At 45.8% G+C, this 21,989-nt stretch overlaps 1 protein-coding gene across 1 annotated transcript in view; it reads right to left on the bottom strand.

The window, feature by feature from the left end:
* The window catches only part of STXBP4 (syntaxin binding protein 4), a 158,353-nt gene that overhangs the window by 105,457 nt on the left and 30,907 nt on the right, over positions 1–21,989 (bottom strand). Inside the window, exons 5-11 of the mRNA XM_079965479.1 lie at positions 19,531–19,637; positions 18,398–18,569; positions 13,852–13,930; positions 8,610–8,704; positions 4,069–4,165; positions 1,953–2,065; positions 1,146–1,235 (exon numbers count right to left, since the gene is read on the bottom strand). Of these exons, the coding sequence (XP_079821605.1) occupies positions 1,146–1,235; positions 1,953–2,065; positions 4,069–4,165; positions 8,610–8,704; positions 13,852–13,930; positions 18,398–18,569; positions 19,531–19,637 (753 nt within the window). The remainder of the gene's footprint in view (positions 1–1,145; positions 1,236–1,952; positions 2,066–4,068; positions 4,166–8,609; positions 8,705–13,851; positions 13,931–18,397; positions 18,570–19,530; positions 19,638–21,989) is intronic.

Here is a 21,989-nt window from a genome sequence, read left to right as displayed (position 1 = left end):
GGGACGCAGGGGGCGCTGTGGTCTAAACCACTGAGCCTCTTGGGCTTGCCCAAGGTCAGCGGTTTGAATCCGCGCAATGGGGTGAGCTCCTGTTGCTATGTCCGATCTCCTGCCAACCTAGCAGTTTGAAAACATGCCAGTGCAAGCAGATAAATAGGTAAACAGCGTTTCCGTGCGCTCTGGTTTCTGTCACGGCGTCCCATTGCACCAGAAGCGGTTTAGTCATACTGGCCACATGACCTGGAAAGCTGTCTGTGGACAAACACCAGCTCCCTCGGCCTGAAAGCGAGATGAGCGCCGCAACCCCATAGTCGCCTTTGACTGGACTGAACCGTCCAGGGGGTCCTTTACCTTTACCCCTGAAACCATTTGAATGTCTTAGACTCAGAGTCCCTAAGGGAAAAGACTTACAGTGGTACCTCAGGTTAAGTACTTAATTCGTTCCGGAGGTCTGTTCTTAACCTGAAACTATTCTTAATCTGAAGCACCACTTTAGCTAATGGGGCATCCTGCTGCTGCTGCGCCGCCGGAGCACGATTTCTGTTCTCATCCTGAAGCAAAGTTCTTAACCCAAGATACTATTTCTGGATTAGCAGAGTCTGTAACCTGAAGCGTATGTAACCTGAGGTACCACTGTACTAACATAAAACTGCTGTAGGCCACTTGAAGCCCATAAGTGGGGCAGGCTCATATACATATGTGCGCGCACACAAACACACACACACACACACACACACACACACACACATATAAACAATGGTTGAGTTGGACCTTCCTTGGAGAAGCAGAAACAGTTATCCCATCTATTTCTCAAAATCAAGCCAAATAATTTTAATTCAGTGGGGTCAACATGGTATAAAGAATGCACAAACTCCAGTTGCTACGCTCCTTCAAATTTATTTTAATGCATTCCATTTAAAAATCTACTTTTTAAAAACCAAAACGTACTTGCATTATAGGGGTGCCATATTTCAAAAAGTGAAAATTGAGTTGTTGAGCCTTTTTTGGCAAGGTTATTGAGTTTTTGTTGTTTCTTGTTTTGTTTTACAGTTAACTGGCTATGTCCAGTAAATTCCAGATGTATGCAACCCTATACTTGGAGGGATGAGTATATTTTGTTTCAGATGAGCAAAGCAAACTATTACCTTCAATTTGCATATTTCTTGTAAAGCTTCACTTCTCTGTTTCTTAAGTTCTTCCAATTCCTCTCTTTGCAAAGGATCACAGGAGACAAACTGGATGCATTGAAATATTGGGGGGGGGGGAGCGGGGATTGTTAACAAAGAAATTTTGGAATAATTAGGTCAGTTTTATCCATGATGATACTTAAACACCTACATTGTATAACACCTACATTAATCATTAATACTTTAAGATTATATAAAATGATGCTATTTTTATTGTTATTGCTTTGCGGAGACAACAACAACAACAGCAACAATAACAATAATAATATAAACCAACTTAATCCAGTCTTATTAAGAGATTTGCCTGCTACTCCAATGAATTAACTTAACTTGCAAAATCAGCAAGTACAAATTGAAGCAGAATAATTAGAAGAGAATCCAACAAGCTGGCCTTCAAACATATTTGTGTGTGTGTTTATCAAAGCCCTAAGTTATTGCTTAATAGCCGATGGTTTTTAGAAGAAGCTAACAAGACAATTTCATTTTAAAATGCAAGGTTGAACAGGGGTTTGCAATATTAAATTCGTAAAATCAACCATTAGAAAGGCACAAAACTAAAGGGAAGAAAACCCAACAATATACTAGCAGGAGAAGGACAATACAGGACAGCTGTATGAAATAAAAGTAACGAATTATTATTGTTATTATCTATTCATTTATTCAGTGAACAGATGAATGGATTCAATGAATGAATGAATAATTAAATAAATTAATGAACGAAGTCCAGATCAATGTACAGAGCTCCATAGTAGACACATTACTTACCTGTGAATCTAGTAATTGGGCAATTTCGTGAGCATTAAGTGCTGTCTGTCCTTGGGCACCACCTGCCCCATCTAGCTGTAAACAGAATAGGTTTCTTGCCACCTGGACAAAATCTGAAACAGAGGCTAAGTGAGCATGAACATGTCTGATCAATGGCAAAAGAAGCCATTTCAAGATTGCACCCAACTTTTAGCTGCCTGTTGAACAATTGCTATGTTTTCTCGATGTTCCCCCAAGTTTCTCCCCATCACCCATTTCCTATAAAACACTAGCTATGAATTGCACGTAGGGAAATCTGTAAGCATACAAAATGACAGCCGGGTTTTTAACAAGTTAGCTAGGTTAATTGCCATCAGTGTTATGTTAGCTTCTGGCAACCCTAAAAAGGCTCAAATTAGATGAGAGATCTGTGGATTCACACACATTCTCCTCTCACTTACAAGCACTGAGCTCATTTAGCTAATTCCTCTTCGGAACAACCCATAGTTTCCCATTAAATCAGGCATGGGCAAACTCGGCCCGCCAGATGTTTTGGGACTACAACTCCCATCATCCCTGACCACTGGTCCTGTTAGCTAGGGATGATGGGAGCTGTAGTCCAAAAACATCTAGAGGGCTGAGTTTGCCTATGCCTGCGTTAAATAGATGGTGAATTATGGGCTGCGCTTCTCCACATACTAGGGACAGAGGCACTTTGGCCCCCCAAATGTTTTGGGGGTTTTTAGGGGGCCGACTCGTCCCCCATTGTTCTGAGGGTGAACATGGAGCCGGGTACAAGGCAGCTCAGTGCTGGCAGCTCCTCCTGCTGCTGCCACAACTGGCTGGAGGGGGGGCACCTTCCCCTGTCTTTCCCTTGCCACTGGGGCTGTGCTGCCACTGCGTTCGACTCCACTCCCTGGCTCCTAGCCCTAAGCAAGCAAACTGTGAGAGTAGCCCACAATATGACAATGCAGAGCCTTGTGTGGTCAAACCTAAACATTGTTTATTACTGTAATGAATAGGGCTGGGAGATATATTGATGTATCATCCATACATCCATATGTAGGAAGTCCATACAGTGGTACCTCTGGTTGCAAACGGGATGCATTCCGGAGACCCGTTCGCAACATGAAAAGAGCGCAACCCACAGAGGCACGTCTGTACATGTGCGGGTTGCAAATCGCCGCTTCTGCGCATGCGCGTGAAGTCATTTTGCGCTTCTGCGCATGCGGTGAAACCCAGAAGTAACCCTTTCCGGTACTTCCGGGTTGCCGCAGGACGTAAGTGAAAGAACGTAACATGAAGCGGACGTAACATGAGATATGACTGTATCATGATAGCAGTTTCCTAATTTTTGACCTACAAATACAGTGGTACAGTGGTGCCCCGCAAGACGAATGCCTCGCAAGACGAAAAACTTGGTAGACGAAAGAGTTTTCCGTCTTTTGAGGTGCTTCGCAAGACGAATTTCCCTATGGGCTTGCTTCGCAAGACGAAACGTCTTGCGAGTTCTTGCGAGTTTTTTTCCTTTCCCCCCCTTTTTCTAAGCCGCTAAGCCGCTAATAGCGCTAATCCGCTAATAGCAGTGCTTCGCAAGACGAGAAAACCGTAAGACGAAGAGACTCGTGGAACGAATTAATTTCGTCTTGCGAGGCACCACTGTACCTCGGGTTACAGATGCTTCAGGTTACATACACTTCAGGTGACAGACTCCACTAACCCAGAAATAGTACCTCAGGTTAAGAACTTTGCTTCAGGATGAGAACAGAAATCGTGCTCCAGCGGCGCGCCGGTAGCAGGAGGCCCCATTAGCTAAAGTGGTGCTTCAGGTTAAGAATAATTTCAGGTTAAGTATGGAGCTCCGGAACAAATTAAGTACTTAACCTGAGGTACCACCGTATATCGCAAATCATGGTGTGTGCCATGCAAAAATCGTGATGCGGAAAAACTGTGACGCCAGCCAATGCTTCTCCATAGCTCCATCCTTCTTTCAGACATCGTGATATTTCAGTATGTCACGATGTTTAGCTGATGATCTATCACGATGTTGAAACCCAGGTATCACCCAAACACTGCGAGGAAGGCTTTTTTTATGCAGCATTCTCTGTTACCATTTGCCTAGAACTCACTTCATTACCTCCAAAAGACACTGTTCCTTTAGGATCCTTTGGGAGCTGCTGCCTTAGGATTTCTTGCTGTTCTTTTGTGGGTTGAATCCCGAGATAATTCAGAGCCTAGAAGCGGGATTTGGTGAGAGAGAGAAAGCACAGGGGTTTGAATTCTCTATCTGACAATGATGGAGCATTGCACCTCCTTTTATCTGTTTAGGGAAGCTTTTAATGTTCAATAGATTATTGTATTTTAATATTCTGTTGGAAGCCGCCCAGAAACCCAGCCAGATGGGCGGGGTATAAATAAATAAATTATTATTATTATTATTATTATTATTAGTCTTGTTTTAACTTGCTTAAGTCACCTTTCCGGTCTGGGAAGAAGGTGGGATGTTAATAATAATAATAATAATAATAATAATAATAATAATAATAATCTGTCTTGTTTTAACTTGCTTAAGTCACCTTTCCGGTCTGGGAAGAAGGTGGCATGTAAATAATAATAATAATAATAATAATAATAATAATGCAGTAACACACTTCCTATTTCCTCTCTCCAACACTGGATTATGGGGTGCATCTGTTCCATAAAAGCCAATTTCTCATGGCTGAGGTCTCTTCACAATAAAGTATTTGAGGGGGCCAGGCCCCCACAAAGTTGATGGGCATTACTATTCAAATAAGGGACGTCCCACCGGGACGCGGGTGGTGCTGTGGGTTAAACCTCAGCGCCTAGGACTTGCCGATCGCATGGTCGGCAGTTCGAATCCCTGCGGCGGGGTGTGCTCCCGTTGCTCGGTCCCAGCGCCTGCCAACCTAGCAGTTTGAAAGCACATCAAAGTGCAAGTAGATAAATAGGGACCGCTTACTAGCGGGAAGGTAAACGGCGTTTCCGTGTGCGGCTCTGGCTCGCCAGAGCAGCTTCGTCACGCTGGCCACGTGACCCAGAAGTATCTGCGGACAGCGCTGGCTCCCGGCCTATAGAGTGAGATGAGCGCACAACCCCAGAGTCTGTCAAGACTGGCCCGTACGGGCAGGGGTACCTTTACCTTTACTATTCAAATGGTGTGCAGATGCTGTGTTTCATTATCAACTATGTGTGGCAACGCTGACCCCCCCCCCCCAAATATTTGGCAACCTTGGGTTGGGCTCCCTTGATCTGTTCCTATATATCCACAGAGAGAAAAGTTTTACATACACTCGTAAGTGTGCTGTGGCGGAACTGAAACCCTGATTCTGCAAAATGCCTTCACGAAAGAAAAACAAAGCATTTACGTGGCACTCTGGAGCGTTCAAAGTGCTTTGTGCACATTATCTCAGAACAACATAAGCACCGGTTTATCCATTCTCTGCTGCCTAACCCATCCTCTTTGTAATGTTTTAATGGGTCTGCTAGTGGCGGCCAAGTAAGCACACGATGTATCAGGGCGTGTGCAAGAGTCCCGGGTGCTTTTTAGAGACAATCCAAAGCGGCCCACTCTGAAACCTCCATTCATTCCAACAGGCTCTTACTGAAAAGGTTAGGGAGGTGTGCAGTGGCTGCGGGGAGTAGATGGTGCTTCTTCTAGGTGTTGGGTGGATGGGTTACCTATTAAAGTAAGATAAGATAAAGGGGGATAAAGCAGCTCGGCTGATTCACAGTGCCATTTTCTGGCACCCAAACAAAGATTTTAAAGAGAGGAGATTTGAAAAGAGGCATACGCAGCTTGAAACGCAACTCGGTGTGGGTTGCATCAGCACTTAGTCTCCTAAAACAAACAATTGACAACGAGAAAAAAAGGAAAGAAAGAGCAAATTCGGAAGCCCAATCTTCAAGCACTTACACAAAAATGATATAAATATTTAAGTGGTCTACCCCTCGCAGCTCTTCCCCCCCTTATTTTCCTGCTCTCGGTATCGATGAAGTGAGAGAAGAAGGTATCACAAAAAAGAGAAATGAGATCTTTTTTAGCAAAATAACTTTGGGAAATAGCTGGGGAAGAAGGCGGCGGCAGAACTTTGATAAAAGCACCTTGATGAAAGCACTTGAAAAGGGAAAAAAATGTATCACTGATACCCAAAACATTTTCCTCTCAAACTGTAGGTGTTTCAGGGAAAGAAGAAATTTTACTAATGGGAGACTTCAACTTCTCTATTATCTGCTGGGTTACAAACGTCCCTAAGCGTGAAATCTCCAGCAAATTCCTGCCATAGTTTGCTAGCACAACTTTCCAACTCAGAAGTAAGAGGAAGGAGCAAGAGGTGTCCGTTACCCTCGACTTGATCTTCACTAACAGGGAAGAGCTCACACTTCCCAAGAGAATACACAAGCTGAAATGCAGCTATTTTCTGAAATTCACACTTGAATTTTGCAAAGCTGTTTCCCCACCCCCCAAAAAGTGTGCACAAACATTTACGTATGCATGCACTGCATTATGAAAGGCTGCTTGCAGGAAAATGTGCAAACTGGGCAAAGTAACGCCCCCAAAACATGCATATGAGGAAAAAGGCACCCAAAAATACTGATGAATTTTCATTAGGTTTTTATATGATTATGGACATAGCAAACTGATAGGGAGATGCGGCAAACGGAATTTAGGATTGGGAGAAAAAATGAGAAACAGCAGTAGAGAGCTGTTTAAAAACAAATAAATGTGTGTACAAGCAAGGCTGCCCTGTTTGAATATACTTCCTTGCTCCAAACTCACAATGAATCACAGGCTTCCATATTGTTCTTCCGGGAAATAATCTGTGGCTGGCATCCTGCTCTCGCTGCATGGAGGGAGTGAACACATTGTGGAGTAGCACTTAATAAGAGTTAAGTAGGATCTGGCGCTTCCATGCAGCCACCATTCAGGGAAGCCACATTCATGACAAGGATGCTCAACGAAGCCAAGCTCTTTATTCCAATCAGAGGCCCATAACACAGGGTTTCCCAAACTTCAGTCTCCCTCTGTTTTGGACTACAATTCCCATCATCCCCGTCCACTGGGGCATGATGGGAGTTGTAGTCCGACAACAGCGGGAGACCAAAGTTAGGGAAACCCTGCTCTAACACAAGGTCTCCCACCCACCTGCTCCTCCAAGGCCTATAGCCTGTTGCAACATACTCAGCAGCAATGCACCCAGGATGGGGGAGCTTTGCTCAGTTCCTTTCAGGAAGCTAACCTGCAACTCGCTTTCAATGCACACAGGGTGGAATGAGGAAGGAGAAGGACTTGCAGGATGGCACCTCCACTATGAACGTTCTTGCAACCATTTTGAACAGAAAATGTGGCTCCAAAACATGGGTAGGCAAACTAAGGCCCAGGCGCCCGATCACCTTCTAAATCCAGCCCACAGACGGTCCAGGAATCAGTGTGTTTTTACATGAGTAGAATGTGGGCTTTTATTTAAAATGCATCTCTGGGTTATTTGTGTTGGGATACAGCCAGGGAGACAAAAGCCATCATGCCCCCACAGTGTCTCCGGACGTCCATCGACCTCCCGTAGAAACGCAGTATCAATCAATTAGCGACATGAACTCCAGAAATAGCTTGCCACATTCCAGAGCTGATGCACGCTCTATCAGCAGAATTCGCACAGCGAAAGATGCATGCAGGAGAGCATTATTTACAATTTTATTCAGCGTTGGTCAGAACAAAGAAAACATGACTGCCTGCGTCGGTGTCTCAGGCACAGAGAGAGAAACAAAAGCATAGACACAACAGAAACATCCTGTGAACAGGAAATACGCAGGCTGTGACACAAACATCCTGCTCCCTTTTAAGGTGGAACGGAAATATCCTAACAATTTGTGGGGCATAGGAATTCATTCATTTTTATTTTTTCCCCCAAAATATAGTCCGGCCCCCCACAAGGTCTGAGGGACAGTGGACCGGTCCCCTGCTGAAAAAGTTTGCTGACCCCACTCTAATCCTTTTCTTCATCTGTGTTAACGTGTAAACTCCTCTATTTGGATCTGAATACACACAAGCACTCAGTCCCTGCCACTCTCTTTGTGAGTCCAAAGAGTCCTTGCTGAAATTCATTTACTTGGCAAGAAGAACAAAAGCTCTACAAGTTCATGTCATAGCCACAAAGTGCTCATAACTCCTGGCCAAAATGGGAATCTTCCAGTTACTTTGGCTGGAGACCTACAGTAATATACTGCAAATTTTAGAGATCGCTAGAAATAAGCTAGTGTGACTATAAAAATATTTTAAAAGGAAAGACAACAAGGGTCCTGAGCCAAAGTAAATTGCTAGAGCCAAAGTAAATTGCTGAAATTAATGGGATATAAAGTCAATGGGAACTCAAGCACGACTTTCCCTAGATTTGGGCTAAAGGTTCCTGCAACATTTGCAAAAGGCAGTTCTGATGCTAGGAGAGGAAATCGCAGCAGAAAGAGTAGCATCAAAAGCTTAAAAACATTTTCATCCAGCCAGACCATTTCAATATTTGCTAAATAATTTCACCAGGCAACAAATGTCGATTCAGCACAGCAAACCATTGGTCTCACGAGTGTTATTTACCCGTGTGGAATAGTAATTTCTGTCACCAAATTGCCACAGGAACAAAGGTAAAAAATAAGACAGAAGATATTTACCATCTCTAGTTTATCTGCTTGGAGACGAACAGTGGGGTTTAGGGAAATCTTCCTTCTTTGTGGTCCATAATCATCGCTCCACGTGGGGCCAACAGCTAAGAGACAACAGGTTGCACATTAATTGGAAATCTAATTGGAACTTTTTCTCCTGAAGGATATGTTCCGAACTCCTGCTGTTCAAACAACCGGAGCTAATCACCTGAATACCAGAATCAACTCGTGTTTGTTATCCCCCCCCCCTTTAAACGGTAAGCAAGATGCAATTTAAATGTTTATTACAGATCTCAAATGGAAACTGATGGATGCTGCTGAAATACTAGATGGACCTTCCTGTACGAACCCGCCAAGAGATGAGGGTGTGGGTGGGTGTGTTGGTGGAAACCACACACAAAAACCTGGAGGATAATTGGGGAATGATGGGCTGTGGATCAAACAGACATTATTGAAATATGAACGGTCATATCATGAGAGAGGCACATGGCTTGCACCTGTGACACCTCTTTTAAAAAACAATCAAAAGGAAACAGGAGTTGGAGATAGAGAGAGAGATAAGTTGATACAGGCTGTGGCACAGATGCACATAATTTATTTATTTATTGTGGTGAGGGGGCATTTCTTTGGACTCCTGCCAAGTCACCAAAACTGCTTTCTAAAACATCCCCCAAAGCCTACATATCTGCATAGCAATAACAATAACAATAACAATAACAATTTATTACTTATACCCTGCCCATCTGGTTGGGTTTCCCCAGCCATTCTGGGTGGCTCCCAACAGGATATTAAAAACACGATAAAACATCAAACATTAAAAACTTCCCTAATCAGGGCTGCCTTCAGGTGTCTTCTAAAAGTCAGATAGTTGTTTATTTCCTTGACATCTGATGGGAGGGCATTCCACAGGGTGGGCGCCACTACCGAGAAGGCCCTCTGCCTGGTTCCCTGTAACCTTGCTGCTTGCAGGGAGGGAACCGCCAGAAGGCCCTTGGAGGTGGACCTCAGTGTCCGGGCTGAACGATGGGGGTGGAGTCGCTCCTTCAGGTATACGGGGCTGATGCTGTTTAGGGCTTTGAAGGTAAGCGTCAACACTTTGAATTATGCTCGGAAATGTACTGGGAGGCAATGTAGGTGTTTCAGGACCAGTGTGTTATATGCATGGTTGAGCAAGCATGGCTGTACCAACACTAGACAACCCATACAGTATTCTACCACCCAAGGTGCACGTGCTTTTAGAATACCCCAACATATTTTTGCATCTATAGCTATACATACATACATGAACTGCCTACTGCCTGTTTAATACATACAGGAGAAGCGGCTTTGAGGCAAAACAAGGATTTTGCCTATGCCTGAGCCCTTGCTTCCTACCCAACCTTCGGCAAATGTGAAAACAAAATGCATGGTGCTTTTACACTCACTCATTTTATATCCTTAATATACATGTGCCAAACATATGTTAAGTGCAGAGTCCTATAAGCACTGGAAAATACTTAAGTTTCTATGGCAACTGGATCTTCAGATATGCCGGTGTTATTCACCATGCTGTGCCAAAGTGAGCCTATTGATTACTAATTATATAAGCTTGACAGGTTTTCAATCTGCCTACTTCCAGGGAAGTCTGTCCATGTCTATTTGTTTGCCACAGGTGCCCGGTGTGGCATTGCAAAGCATTCTGGGAGTGTTAGTTCATGCAGGGCTCCAGCCAGGCCTACTGAATGGAACTACTGCTGCAGAAACCAGGGCTTATCCTAGAATACACTGAAACAACAGCAACAGCCCCTCGGGGTGGCTTCCAACAAATGATAATAATAATAATAATAATAATAATTTATTATTTGTACCCCGCCCATCTGGCTGGGTTTCCCCAGCCACTCTGGGCGGCTTCCAACAGAGATGAAAAATACACTAAAATGTCACATATTAAAAACTTCCCTGAACAGGGCTGCCTTCAGATGTTTTCTGAATGTTAGGTAATTGTCCATCGCCTTGACATCCGATGGGAGGGCATTCCACAGGGCGGGCGCCACCACCGAGAAGGCCCTCTGCCTGGTTCCCTGCAACTTGGCCTCTCGCAGTGAGGGAACCGCCAGAAGGCCCTCGGAGCTGGACCTCAGTGTCCGGGCAGACCGATGGGGGAGGAGACGCTCCTTCAGATATACTGGACCGAGGCCATTTAGGGCTTTAAAGGTCAGCACCAACACTTTGAATTGTGCTCGGAAACGTACTGGGAGCCAATGTAGGTCTTTCAAGACCGGTGTTATATGGTCTCGGCGGCCACTCCCAGTCACCAGTCTAGCTGCCGCATTCTGGATTAGTTGTAGTTTCCGGGTCACCTTCAAAGGTAGCCCCACGTAGAGCGCATTGCAGTAGTCCAAGCGGGAGATAACCAGAGCATGTACCACTCTGGCGAGACAGTCTGCAGGCAGATAGGGTCTCAGCCTACGTACCAGATGGAGCTGGTAAACAGCTGCCCTGGATACAGATTTGATGACTCCCAAATGACTCCCAGGCTGCGCACCTGGTCCTTCAGGGGCACAGTTACCCCATTCAGGACCAGGGAATCCTCCACACCTGCCCGCCCCCTGTCCCCCAAAAACAGTACTTCTGTCTTGTCAGGATTCAACCTCAATCTGTTAGCCGCCATCCATCCTCCAACCGCTTCCAGACACTCACACAGGACCTTTACCGCCTTCACTGGTTCTGATTTAAAAGAGAGGTAGAGCTGGGTATCATCTGCATACTGATGAACACCCAGCCCAAACCTCCTGATGATCCCTCCCAGCGGCTGCATGTAGATGTTGAAAAGCATGGGGGAGAGGACAGAACCCTGAGGCACCCCACAAGTGAGAGCCCAGGGGTCTGAACACTCATCCCCCACCACCACTTTCTGAACACGGCCCAGGAGGAAGGAGCGGAACCACTGTATGACAGTGCCCCCAGCTCCCAGCCCCTCAAGACGGTCCAGAAGGATGTCATGGTCGATGGTATCAAACGCCGCTGAGAGATCCAGCAGAACTAGGAAACAGCTCTCACCTTTGTCCCTAGCCCGCCGGAGATCATCAACCAGTGCGACCAAGGCAGTTTCAGTCCCATGATGAGGCCTGAATCCCGACTGGAAGGGATCCAAATGGTCCGCTTCTTCCAGGCGTGCCTGGAGTTGTTCAGCAACCACTCGCTCAATCACCTTGCCCAAGAATGGAAGGTTTGAGACTGGGCGATAATTGGCCATCGTGGCCGCATCTAGAGATGGTTTTTTAAGAAGCGGTTTGATAACCGCCTCTTTCAGCGGGTCTGGGAAGGCTCCCTCACGGAGGGAAGCATTCACCACCTCACGAAGCCCATCGCCCAGTCCTTCCCGGCTAGCTTTTATAAGCCAGGATGGGCAAGGATCCAGGAGACAGGTGGTTGGCTTCACTCGTCCAAGCAGCCTGTCCACATCCTCGGAGGTAACAGATTGGAATTGATCCCACACAACTTGACCAGACAGGACTCTAGCACTCTCCCGCCCCGGCCCTGCTCCCACGGTGGAGTCTACTTCTTCCCGAATCTGAGCGATTTTATCTGCAAAAAACTTTGCAAAATCATTGCAGGAGAACATGTGGCCCGTACTGGGCCCCGATGTTACAGGTGGTTCCGCTAAATTGTGAACCACCTGAAAGAGTCTCCTGCTGCTGTTTTCTGCAGATGCAATAGAGGCGGTGAAGAAAGTCTTCTTCGCCGTCGCTATCGCCACTTGGTAGGCTCGACGTTGAGCTCTAACCTGTGTCCGGTCAGATTCAGAATGGGTTATCCGCCACCGGCGCTCTAGCCGTCTCAACGATTGTTTCATTGCCCTCAGATCCGTGGAAAACCACGGGGCTCTCTGGGCTCCATGCAATCGGAGAGGGCGCTTCGGAGCCAAACAGTCAATAGCCCTGGTTAACTCCACATTCCAGCGGGCCACCAGGGAATCGGCTGAAAGGCCATCAACATGGGATAAAGCATCCCCTACCACTCTCTGGAAACCATTTGGATCCATTAAGTGGCGGGGGCGGACCATCCGAATCGGTCCCACCTCCCTGCAGAGGGGATGGGTCGCAGAGAAGTCCAGTTGCACCAAACATTAAAAACTTCCCCTATATAGGGCTGCCTCCAGATGTCTTCTCAAAGTCAGGTAGTTGTTTATTTCCTTGACATCTGAGAGGAGGGTGTTCTAGGGAGGAGCTGTAATGGAGGGCAAGCTTGTCCAGCATTACAGATATTCTCAGGGAGAAAGCTTATGAACAACCCCATATTCATAGAATTGTAGAGTTGGAATGGACCCTGAGGATCATTTAGACCAACCCCCTGCAATGCAGGAATACGCAGCTACCCCAAATGGGGATCGAACCTGCAACCTTGGTATTCCCTGAAACAGACTTTGAAAACCATTTATTACTCCCTTTATAGGTAAAGGACCCCTGGACGGTTAAGTCCAGTCAAAGGTGACTATGGGGTTGCGGCGCTCATCTCGCTTTTCAGGCCGAGGGAGCCAGTGTTTGTCCACATACAGCTTTCCGGGTCACGTGGCCAGCATGACTAAACCGCTTCTGGCACAACAGGACACCGTGATGAGTGCCAGAGCGCACGGAAATGCCGTTTACCTTCCCGCTGCAGTGGTACCTATTTATCTACTTGCGCTGGCGTGCTTTCAAACTGCTAGGTTGGCAGAAGCTGGGACAGCAACGGGAGCTCACCATCGTCGCAGGGATTTGAACCGCCAACCTTCCGATCGGCAAGCCCAAGAGGCTCAGTGGTTTCGACCACAGCACCACCCTTTATATCTCACATCTTTTCCATTATGGCACTCAAGGTGACTTACATGGGCCTCCTTGATGGTATCCCATCCTTTCACTAGCCAGACCCAGATATGTTTAGCTTCAGAAAGGTCGCTACATCATGAGCTTTGGACCAGGCCCTGGCACCCACAGCCCCAAACCCCAGGTGTCAATCCTATAGCTGTAGAAGACAAATGAGCAAGGAAAGGGTGCATTGTCCTTGCTGGTTACAAGCAAGGACAATCCATCCTTGTTCAGCCATCCCACAAAATAGTCAATGGCCATTATATTGGAAAGGGACTGCTAGACAATCCATTCATTCGTGTTAGGGGAACAATTGGTGCATAATAGAGGCTTTTTCTAAAGGAAAAGTAAACACATTAAATGCTACTCCTGTGAGAAAGGTAATGGCAACTATGTGATGAGAAAGCAAGGAAGTGAGCGTTTACCCCCAGCAGATGCATCAGCGGTACTGTTGTTTGCAGAAAATGCGGGAGATTGCTCTCTCTTCTTGAATCCGGCTTTCGTCTATGAAAGAAAAAACACAAAATAAGGAGGTGCCTTCGGGTAAAGTAGGTCAAGGACCAAACAAACAAATGTCATTAAAAACCAAACACACACACACACACACAGGCTGATTACAGAAAAGAAGCCCTGGCTAATACTTTATCTAAACTTCAGATGAATATACAATACATAGCAAAAGCTTTAAAAGAAACTGGTTCCCTTTGCAACATGCGCCCATAGAATTATGTTAAGCAGCTTTGGAAGAGTGGTCTGTATTGACTGTTCTTCAAGCAGCCCCAGAACAGCTGGAATAAACCATGGTTATTTAGTTTTTCTCCGCCTGCCGCTGCAAAGAAATTCATCCCCACCCTATCAACTCATGCAGTGATACAACCACACTAGAAGGGACACTGTTAGCTGCAGAGAGCGAGAGAAGCTATAGAAGCCAAAAGGAACTTAATTTGGCAGGCCAGACCAATCTGTGGACACCAAGCCAAACCGCCAGCCACAAAGAACGGGAGGGTGCATTCCATCAGATATGTGGGCAACCTTAAGTACTGCGCAACTGGTAAAAGCGCACTCCCAATGGAGGGCCCCTAGCTAAGGAATTCCACGCTGGATCCAAGGCTGGAAAAAGGCTTCAATACACTCCTACATCCCTGACACGGCTTTTTAAAAATGTCCAATTTCTCTTAGTAGCTCTACACAGACAGTGGCTACGGTGGTGGTCCCGAGAACGAGGAGATCCAAAGCAGGAACTAGGTGCCATTTATTACGCAAAAGGCACGTAGAGGTTTTCCATCAGGGAGCGTATAGCTCTTGCCAGACAGATCCCTGTCCTTTTCTGACAAAAAAACAACAATCAGTAGCATTGAAAATTTCCACTGTTTCATGCCGTGTCATAGAATTCTAGGAAGTGTTAATGGCTAAAAAAAAGGAGCAATTTGATCACATGTCCCAGGGAAGCTCTGATTGATTGATTTCATTTGTATATCACCCTTTCCTACAAGGAGCTGAAAGTGGTGTGTATGGTTCTCCTCTTCCCCATCTTATCCACCCAACAACGTTGCGAGGTAGGTTAGACTGAGAGTGAGTGACTGGCCCAAGGTCACCCAGTGAGCTTTCATGGCTGAGTGGGGATTTGAACCCTAGTCTCCCAGGTTCCTAGTCTGACACACTAACCACTACACCACACTGGCTCCCACGTGTTCGTGGCTTTTAAAGGACTCTGCTTTATACATTACAGTGCAGGCACATCTCAGCGACATGCCAGACTCCTGAAAAATTCAGGTTGCAAATCTAACGCAATGTAACGTATGACCTATCGTGTTTTGCTTTCCTCCATCTGTTTGTCATTTCCCGAGGGAGCTGTTTATTCCCAACAGTGCTGAGAAAGAGTACAGTCTTATGCAGATCTATGTTCCTCTTGTGTCTGATGGGAGTTTACTCCCAAGAAAGCATGCTTAGGATCCAAATGGACTCCCAGTTCATCGAAATAATGCTTAAAAGAAAAGAGGACCTGCAACAGAATGGTATAAAAATGTTATTCAGTTCATTAAAATTTCTCCAGCTGTATTAGCATTATATTTCAAAGAAGAGCATGTTTTTCACGCAGAGCTTTGGGGTTTTATTGGGAGGGGGGGAGTGAGGTGGGGAGAAGGAGGAATCATGTGTCTGTAACTTCCTTACTTCCTCCATACTAAGAATGATGACAGGATGCTGGCTGTGGGAAGAAGCCACACAGCACGCTTGGCAGAGAAATTCTCCTTGCTCTTTCTTTCCTTTTTTAATTTAAAAAATGTATTTTCCTCTCGACTGTTTGAACTGAGGAAGAGCTTAACATATCATCATCATCAACTTTATTGCACTAGCCAAAGGCCATGGCATCATTCACAAAGGGAACAAAGAGAAAAGCAACAATAATCATAAAGGTAAAGGTAAAGGTACCCCCTGACTGTTAGGTCCAGTCACGGACAACTCTGGGGTTGCAGCGCTCATCTTGCTCTATAGGCTGAGGGAGCTGGCGTTTGTCCACAGACAGCTTATGGGTCATGTGGCCAGCATGACTAAGCCGCTTCTGGCAAACCAGAGCAGCGCACGGAAACGCCGTTTACCTTCCTGCCTGAGTGGTACCTATTTATCTACTTGCACTCTGACGTGCTTTCAAACTGCTAGGTGGGCAGGAGCTGGGACTAAACAACGGGAGCTCACCCCATCGCGGGGACTCAAACCGCCGACCTTCCAATCAGCAAGCCCTAGGCTCAGTGATTTAGACCACAATGCCACCTGCATCCATAAAAAACCATAAAAACATCAGGCACTGCACATACAATAAACCACAATCACGTCTCCTAAAAATTATTTGTTGCATAGGATAGAATAGCAAGGGGTTCTCAGGTAGAATGTGCCAGCTTAAATGTCCGAATCACCTTTGCAACTGACTACTATTTTATCTAGTTCTTTTCTCCTGATCTTCTTAGCTGCCAACGCATATAGTGCTACTTTATAAGTTACAAAAGATTAACATATCTCAATAGCTGGTGGAGCTCATGAATTTGCCTACATACAAAAAGAAACCCTGGTTGCCACTTATGTTCCATCGGACCAACACAGATAAGAAAACTTCAGTATAAATAGAGGTAAGTTTTTTCTTAAGGAAAGGAAGATTTGAATATTTTTTTAAAATGTACCAAAATAAGGAACATATGTGTGTTGGGGCACACACGGTATAAATGAAAGTCAGCCTTTGACCGGGGGGGGGGGGGGGCGGCGCAACCTTTGGATAGCTCAGTTAGCAGAGCATGAGACTCTTAATTTCAGAGCTGTGGGTTCGAGCCCCACATAGGACAAAGGATTCCTGCATTGCAGGGGTTGGTCTAGATGACCACTGGGGTCCCCTGCTGTCCTATATAATAGGGATGGGCAACCTTTCTTTTCTGTCAAGGGCCAATCATTTATGAAATGCACACTGGTGCTTGGTTGAAGTCAAAACTGGGCGAGGTTGGAGCTAAAAGCAGGTGGGGCCACCCTTTCCCTCTCTTTCCTCCTTTCCCTAACACAACTTCCTCCCTTCTTTGTCAGCTGCATAAAATTACACAGAGAGCTACATCTCTCCAGCTGCCCATCACTGCTATGTGTGCGTGGGTGGGTGCAAGTCCCGCTGAACCCAGCAGGCAGTGCCGGATTTATGTAGTGGTGGACGCGAGTGGCACTGTGGGTTAAACCACAGAGCCTAGGACTTGCCGATCAGAAAGTCGGCGGTTCGAATCCCCGCGATGGGGTCAGCTCCCGTTGCTCAGTCCCTGCTCCTGCCAACCTAGCAGTTCGAAAGCACGTCAAAGTGCAAGTAGATAAATAGGTACCGCTCCTGGGGGAAGGTAAATGGCATTTCTGTGCGCTGCTCTGGTTTGCCAGAAGCAGCTTAGTCATGCTGTCCACATGACCCGGAAGCTGTAAGACGGCTCCCTCGGCCAATAAAGCGAGATGAGCACTGCAACCCCAGTGGCGGTCACGACTGGACCTAATGGTCAGGGGTCCCTTTACCTTTACCTCGGGTTACATACACTTCAGGTTACAAACTAGCTAAACAAGCTATAGCTTAGGGTCCCACTTTCTTGCCCCCCCCCCAAAAAAAAAACAAAGGGGGAAAAACTGGGTGTACATTTCCAAAATATAAGATAAAAAACAAAATAAAACCTACATACAGCAACAATGTTTTGTGTTGCGTAGGCTCCTATGATGTAAGTAATGGGCCCCGCCTGCTAGCCTGCTCCCTAAAATATCACTGGTTTGCTCATTTCTATATACAGTGGTACCTCGGGTTAGGTACTTAATTCGTTCTGGAGGTCCGTTCTTAACCTGAAACTGTTCTTAACCTGAAGCACCACTTTAGCTAATGGGGCCTCCTGCTGCTGCCGCTGCGCTGCCGGAGCATGATTTCTGTTCTCATCCTGAAGCAAAGTTCTTAACCCGAGATACTATTTCTGGGTTAGCGGAGTCTGTAACCTGAAGTGTCTGTAACCTGAAGCATCTGTGACCCCAGGTACCACTGTATAGGGTGCCAACATTCTGTATGTGCAAATGGCTTTAGATACCTATTAGGTCCATAAATTACCATATAGCATATATTCAACACAAAAAACAGTGACAATTTGTTGTTGACAAAGGACAGCTGGACATATAAAGGGCCCCATTAGCTTCAGTAGCTTAGGGCCTCATCAAACCTAAATCCGGCCCTGCCAGCGGGGCTCACTTCCAAGCTAGGCATATATAGGACTCACTGCCAGTCACTTGTGCCTTCTGAAAGAACATATAGACTGATGTGTAAGTGAGGTGGTCAAGGAATTGATTTCTGCTAAAACAACTGGCTGCCTGTGAAATTTGCGACAAGCAGGACTTGGATAATCTATCCAGTTTAGCAGTTTGCTTGCTGATCTCTGCCCCTTTGTCAACCGACGACCCTTAAATTGGTTTTCAGAGAGTACTTGCCACATTCAGAATAGACATCTTTGAGTCAATGCTCTCATTCGGAGACGAAGATGGAGGAAGCTGCAGTCCGTATCCATCCAAAGTTAACAGGCTGGAGGGGGGCGGCACAGTTTCCGCTTGACTGGAAAGAGGTTCACGCCGAATGAAAGCGATTTCCCACGAGGAGCTAGATCTAAAAATGAAGTCACAGGTTGGACACAGGTATTGTACATTGCATTCTCCCTGAAATAATAAAGACCTCCCTGTAATCATCAAAATATGTCAGGCAGCAAGTGACGTTTAGAGGGTCAATAAAATTCAGTGGGACAGAAATCTGTTGCACCAACTTTTTTTTAAAACAAAATAAAAAAATTCCTTCCAGTAGCACCTTAAAGACCAACTAAGTTAGTTCTTGGTATGAACTTTCGTGTACATGCACACTTCTTCAGATACACTGAAACAGAAGTCACCAGACCCTTCTATATAGTGAGAAGGTGGGGAGGGGTATTACTCAGAAGGGTGGTGGGAAACAGGCTCATCACAGCTATCTGCCTATCACCCATTCCCACCACCCTTCTGAGTAATACCCCTCCCCACCTTCTCACTATATAGAAGGGTCTGGTGACTTCTGTTTCAGTGTATCTGAAGAAGTGTGCATGCACACGAAAGCTCATACCAAGAACTAACTTAGTTGGTCTTTAAGGTGCTACTGGAAGGAATTTTTTTATTTTGTTTTGACTATGGCAGACCAACACGGCTACCTATCTGTAACTGCAACTTTTTTTTAATTATTGCCCTTGTTCTTGATGGCTAAGAGGGTCAAATTTGTGAGGTTCTTACATTTTTAATGTGCTGTTACCAGCCCAGAATGTTTGGGCTTAGATGGCATCTGTTTTGGGAAACAATGGAGTGCATCTATGGGGCTGGGGTCAAACCGCAGGAGAATCACAGCGCCTGAAAGTATCAGGATTTATGCCCGCAAGACAGGGAGTTCTTTTTAACAGCTCTGTATTTTAGCATTTCCAACAATACATATCCAAAATCCTCTTTCTCATCGTGAGGGCTAGAGACATAAATCGACCAAATCTATACTAGGGAAGACAGACAGATGTAAAATGAGGTGTCCAGGACTTGTTTTGTAGGGCAGTTGTTACCTCAGCTTTGTTCTGTTGATTAGGCTTCTTGCTTCTTCATAGGTGATTCCAATCAATGACTCCTTGTTAATGGAAACAAGCTGGTCCCCAGCTCTCAGCCGACCATCCTGGCAAGAACAAGGGCAGTCGTTGGCACTTGTTTTTGCAATCAAGTTGCCTTAAGAGGTCAAGGCAAACTCTCCAAATTTATAAACTCCCAAGGTTGTTCAGTCTGTCAAATTGCCTTTTAGAGAAGGGGAGGGCCAGATTTGATCTGATAAGAGTGCCAGACTCTTGGTACAAATAACTAACAAATCAGAGTGCCTGGTACAAATAACTGCCTGACTGAAGCAGGCTGCTCTCTGCCCCTTGCTCTGCTCAGTTTATGAACTGTATGTGGTTTTTGGTATGACTGTGTAGAAGTGTAGAGCTGAAATGGTCATTTAGTAAACCCCCCGCAATGCAGGAATCACAGGTCGACAGGAGGCTATTCAGACTCTGCTCAAAAACCTCCAATGAAGGAGAGTCTGCCACCTTCTGAGGTAGCCTGTTCCACGGCTTAACAGATCTTACCATCAGAATGTTCTTCCTAATGTTTAGTTCAGGGGTCAGCAAACTTTTTCAGCAGCAGAAGAAGAGTTTGGATTTGATATCCCGCTTTATCACTACCCTAAGGAGTCTCAAAGCATTCTCCTTTCCCTTCCTCCCCCACAACAAACACTCTGTGAGGTGAGTGGGGCTGAGAGACTTCAGAGAAGTGTGACTGGCCCAAGGTCACCCAGCAGCTGCATGTGGAGGAGCGGGGAAGCGAACCCGGTTCCCCAGATTACGACACTACTGCTCTTAACCACTACACCACTGTCCCTCAGACCTTGTGGGGGGCTGGACTATGTTTCGGAGGGAAAAACTGAATGAATTCCTATGCCCCACAAATAACCCAGAGATGCATTTTAAATAAAAGCCCACATTATACTCATGTAAAAACACCAGGCAGGCCCCACAAATAAACCAGAGATGCATTTTAAATAAAAGGACACATTCTACTCATGTAAAAACACGCTGATTCCCGGACCGTCTGTGGGCTGGATTTAGAAGGCGACGGGGCTGGATCCAGCCCCCGGGCCTTAGTTTGCCTACCCATGGTTATGTTGGACTCTTTCTTGTAACTGAATTCACTGGTTTGGGTCCTACAGCAGAAAACAAGCTTGCTCAATCTTCCATGTGACAGCTCTCCAGATATTTAAAGAAGGCTATCATATTTCCTCTCAGTCTTCTCTTCTCCAGGATAAATTAGTACTATGCTGTATTTGTGTTTCTGTTTTTTAAGTATGTGGTAGGTCAAGTGTGTGACAAGTGACTAATGAATCTAACCACCACCAGCAGCAAACAGTGCAAAACCTTCTACAGAATACAAAGGAAGAAGAAAAAACCTCAACTCTCAGCTTGCATATTAGAAGAAGGAATTCGAGCAGAGCCTTGTCCCAGATGCACAAGTTTTCTACATGCAGGCAGGTTTTATCAATTCAGTCTCCTTTATTGGCATAGAATGAGTGTGTTGTATACATGGATCAGAACACACCACAAGTAGGAGGTACTTTTAGGTAAAACTATCCAGACATCATGAGAAACAAAGGTGGCTCTAAAGATATATGGTGACGTTATTTCATGGCGTCACTCAAAAATTTCGCCAAATTCTCCACAACGTCATTCCTACAGTTATTCAGCAGACAGGACACCCTGGAAGAGGTTGTAGAAATGGGAGCCTATTAAAAATGTTGGTACCCTTACATCCATTCTGAACTACTAGGGTCGCAGCAGTACTGCACTATATGTGTCTGTTTGTCTGTAGAGGTAAAATAAAGGTAAAGGCCCCCTTGTCGGTTTATTCCAGTCAAAGGCGACTATGGGGTTGCGGTGCTCATCTCGCTTTCAGGCCGAGAGAGCCGGCGTTTGTCTACAGACAGCTTTCCAAGTCATGTGGCAAGCAGGACTAAACCGCTTCTGGCACAACGGGACACTGTGACGGAAACCAGAACGCACAGAAATGCCATTTACCTTCCTGGTGCAGTGGTACCTATTTATCTACTTGCACTGGTATGCTTTCGAACTGCTAGGTTGGCAGAAGCTGGGACAGAGCAACGGGAGCTCACCCCGTCACGGGGATTCAAACTGCAGATCTTCTGATTGGCAAGCCCAAAAGGCTCAGTGGTTTAGACCACAGCGCCACCCGCACTTCAGTCCGATAACTCTGCTTTTGATTTAGGACAGGGAGCAAAATAAACTCAAAAGTGTGTTAAAATGCAAGTTGTGGAACAGAAGGGGTCCTTGTAGGTGAAGCTTGTATTTTATTTCCACTACAGTGGTACCTCGGGTTAAGTACTTAATTCATTCCGGAGGTCCGTTCTTAACCTGAAACTGTTCTTAACCTGAAGCACCACTTTAGATAATGGGGCTTCCTGCTGCCGCTGCGCCGCTGGAGC

This window comes from Podarcis cretensis (assembly GCF_951804945.1).
Source record: "Podarcis cretensis genome assembly, chromosome: 2".
Taxonomy (NCBI): domain Eukaryota; kingdom Metazoa; phylum Chordata; class Lepidosauria; order Squamata; family Lacertidae; genus Podarcis; species Podarcis cretensis.
This window is presented reverse-complemented; position numbering and strand designations above follow the sequence as displayed.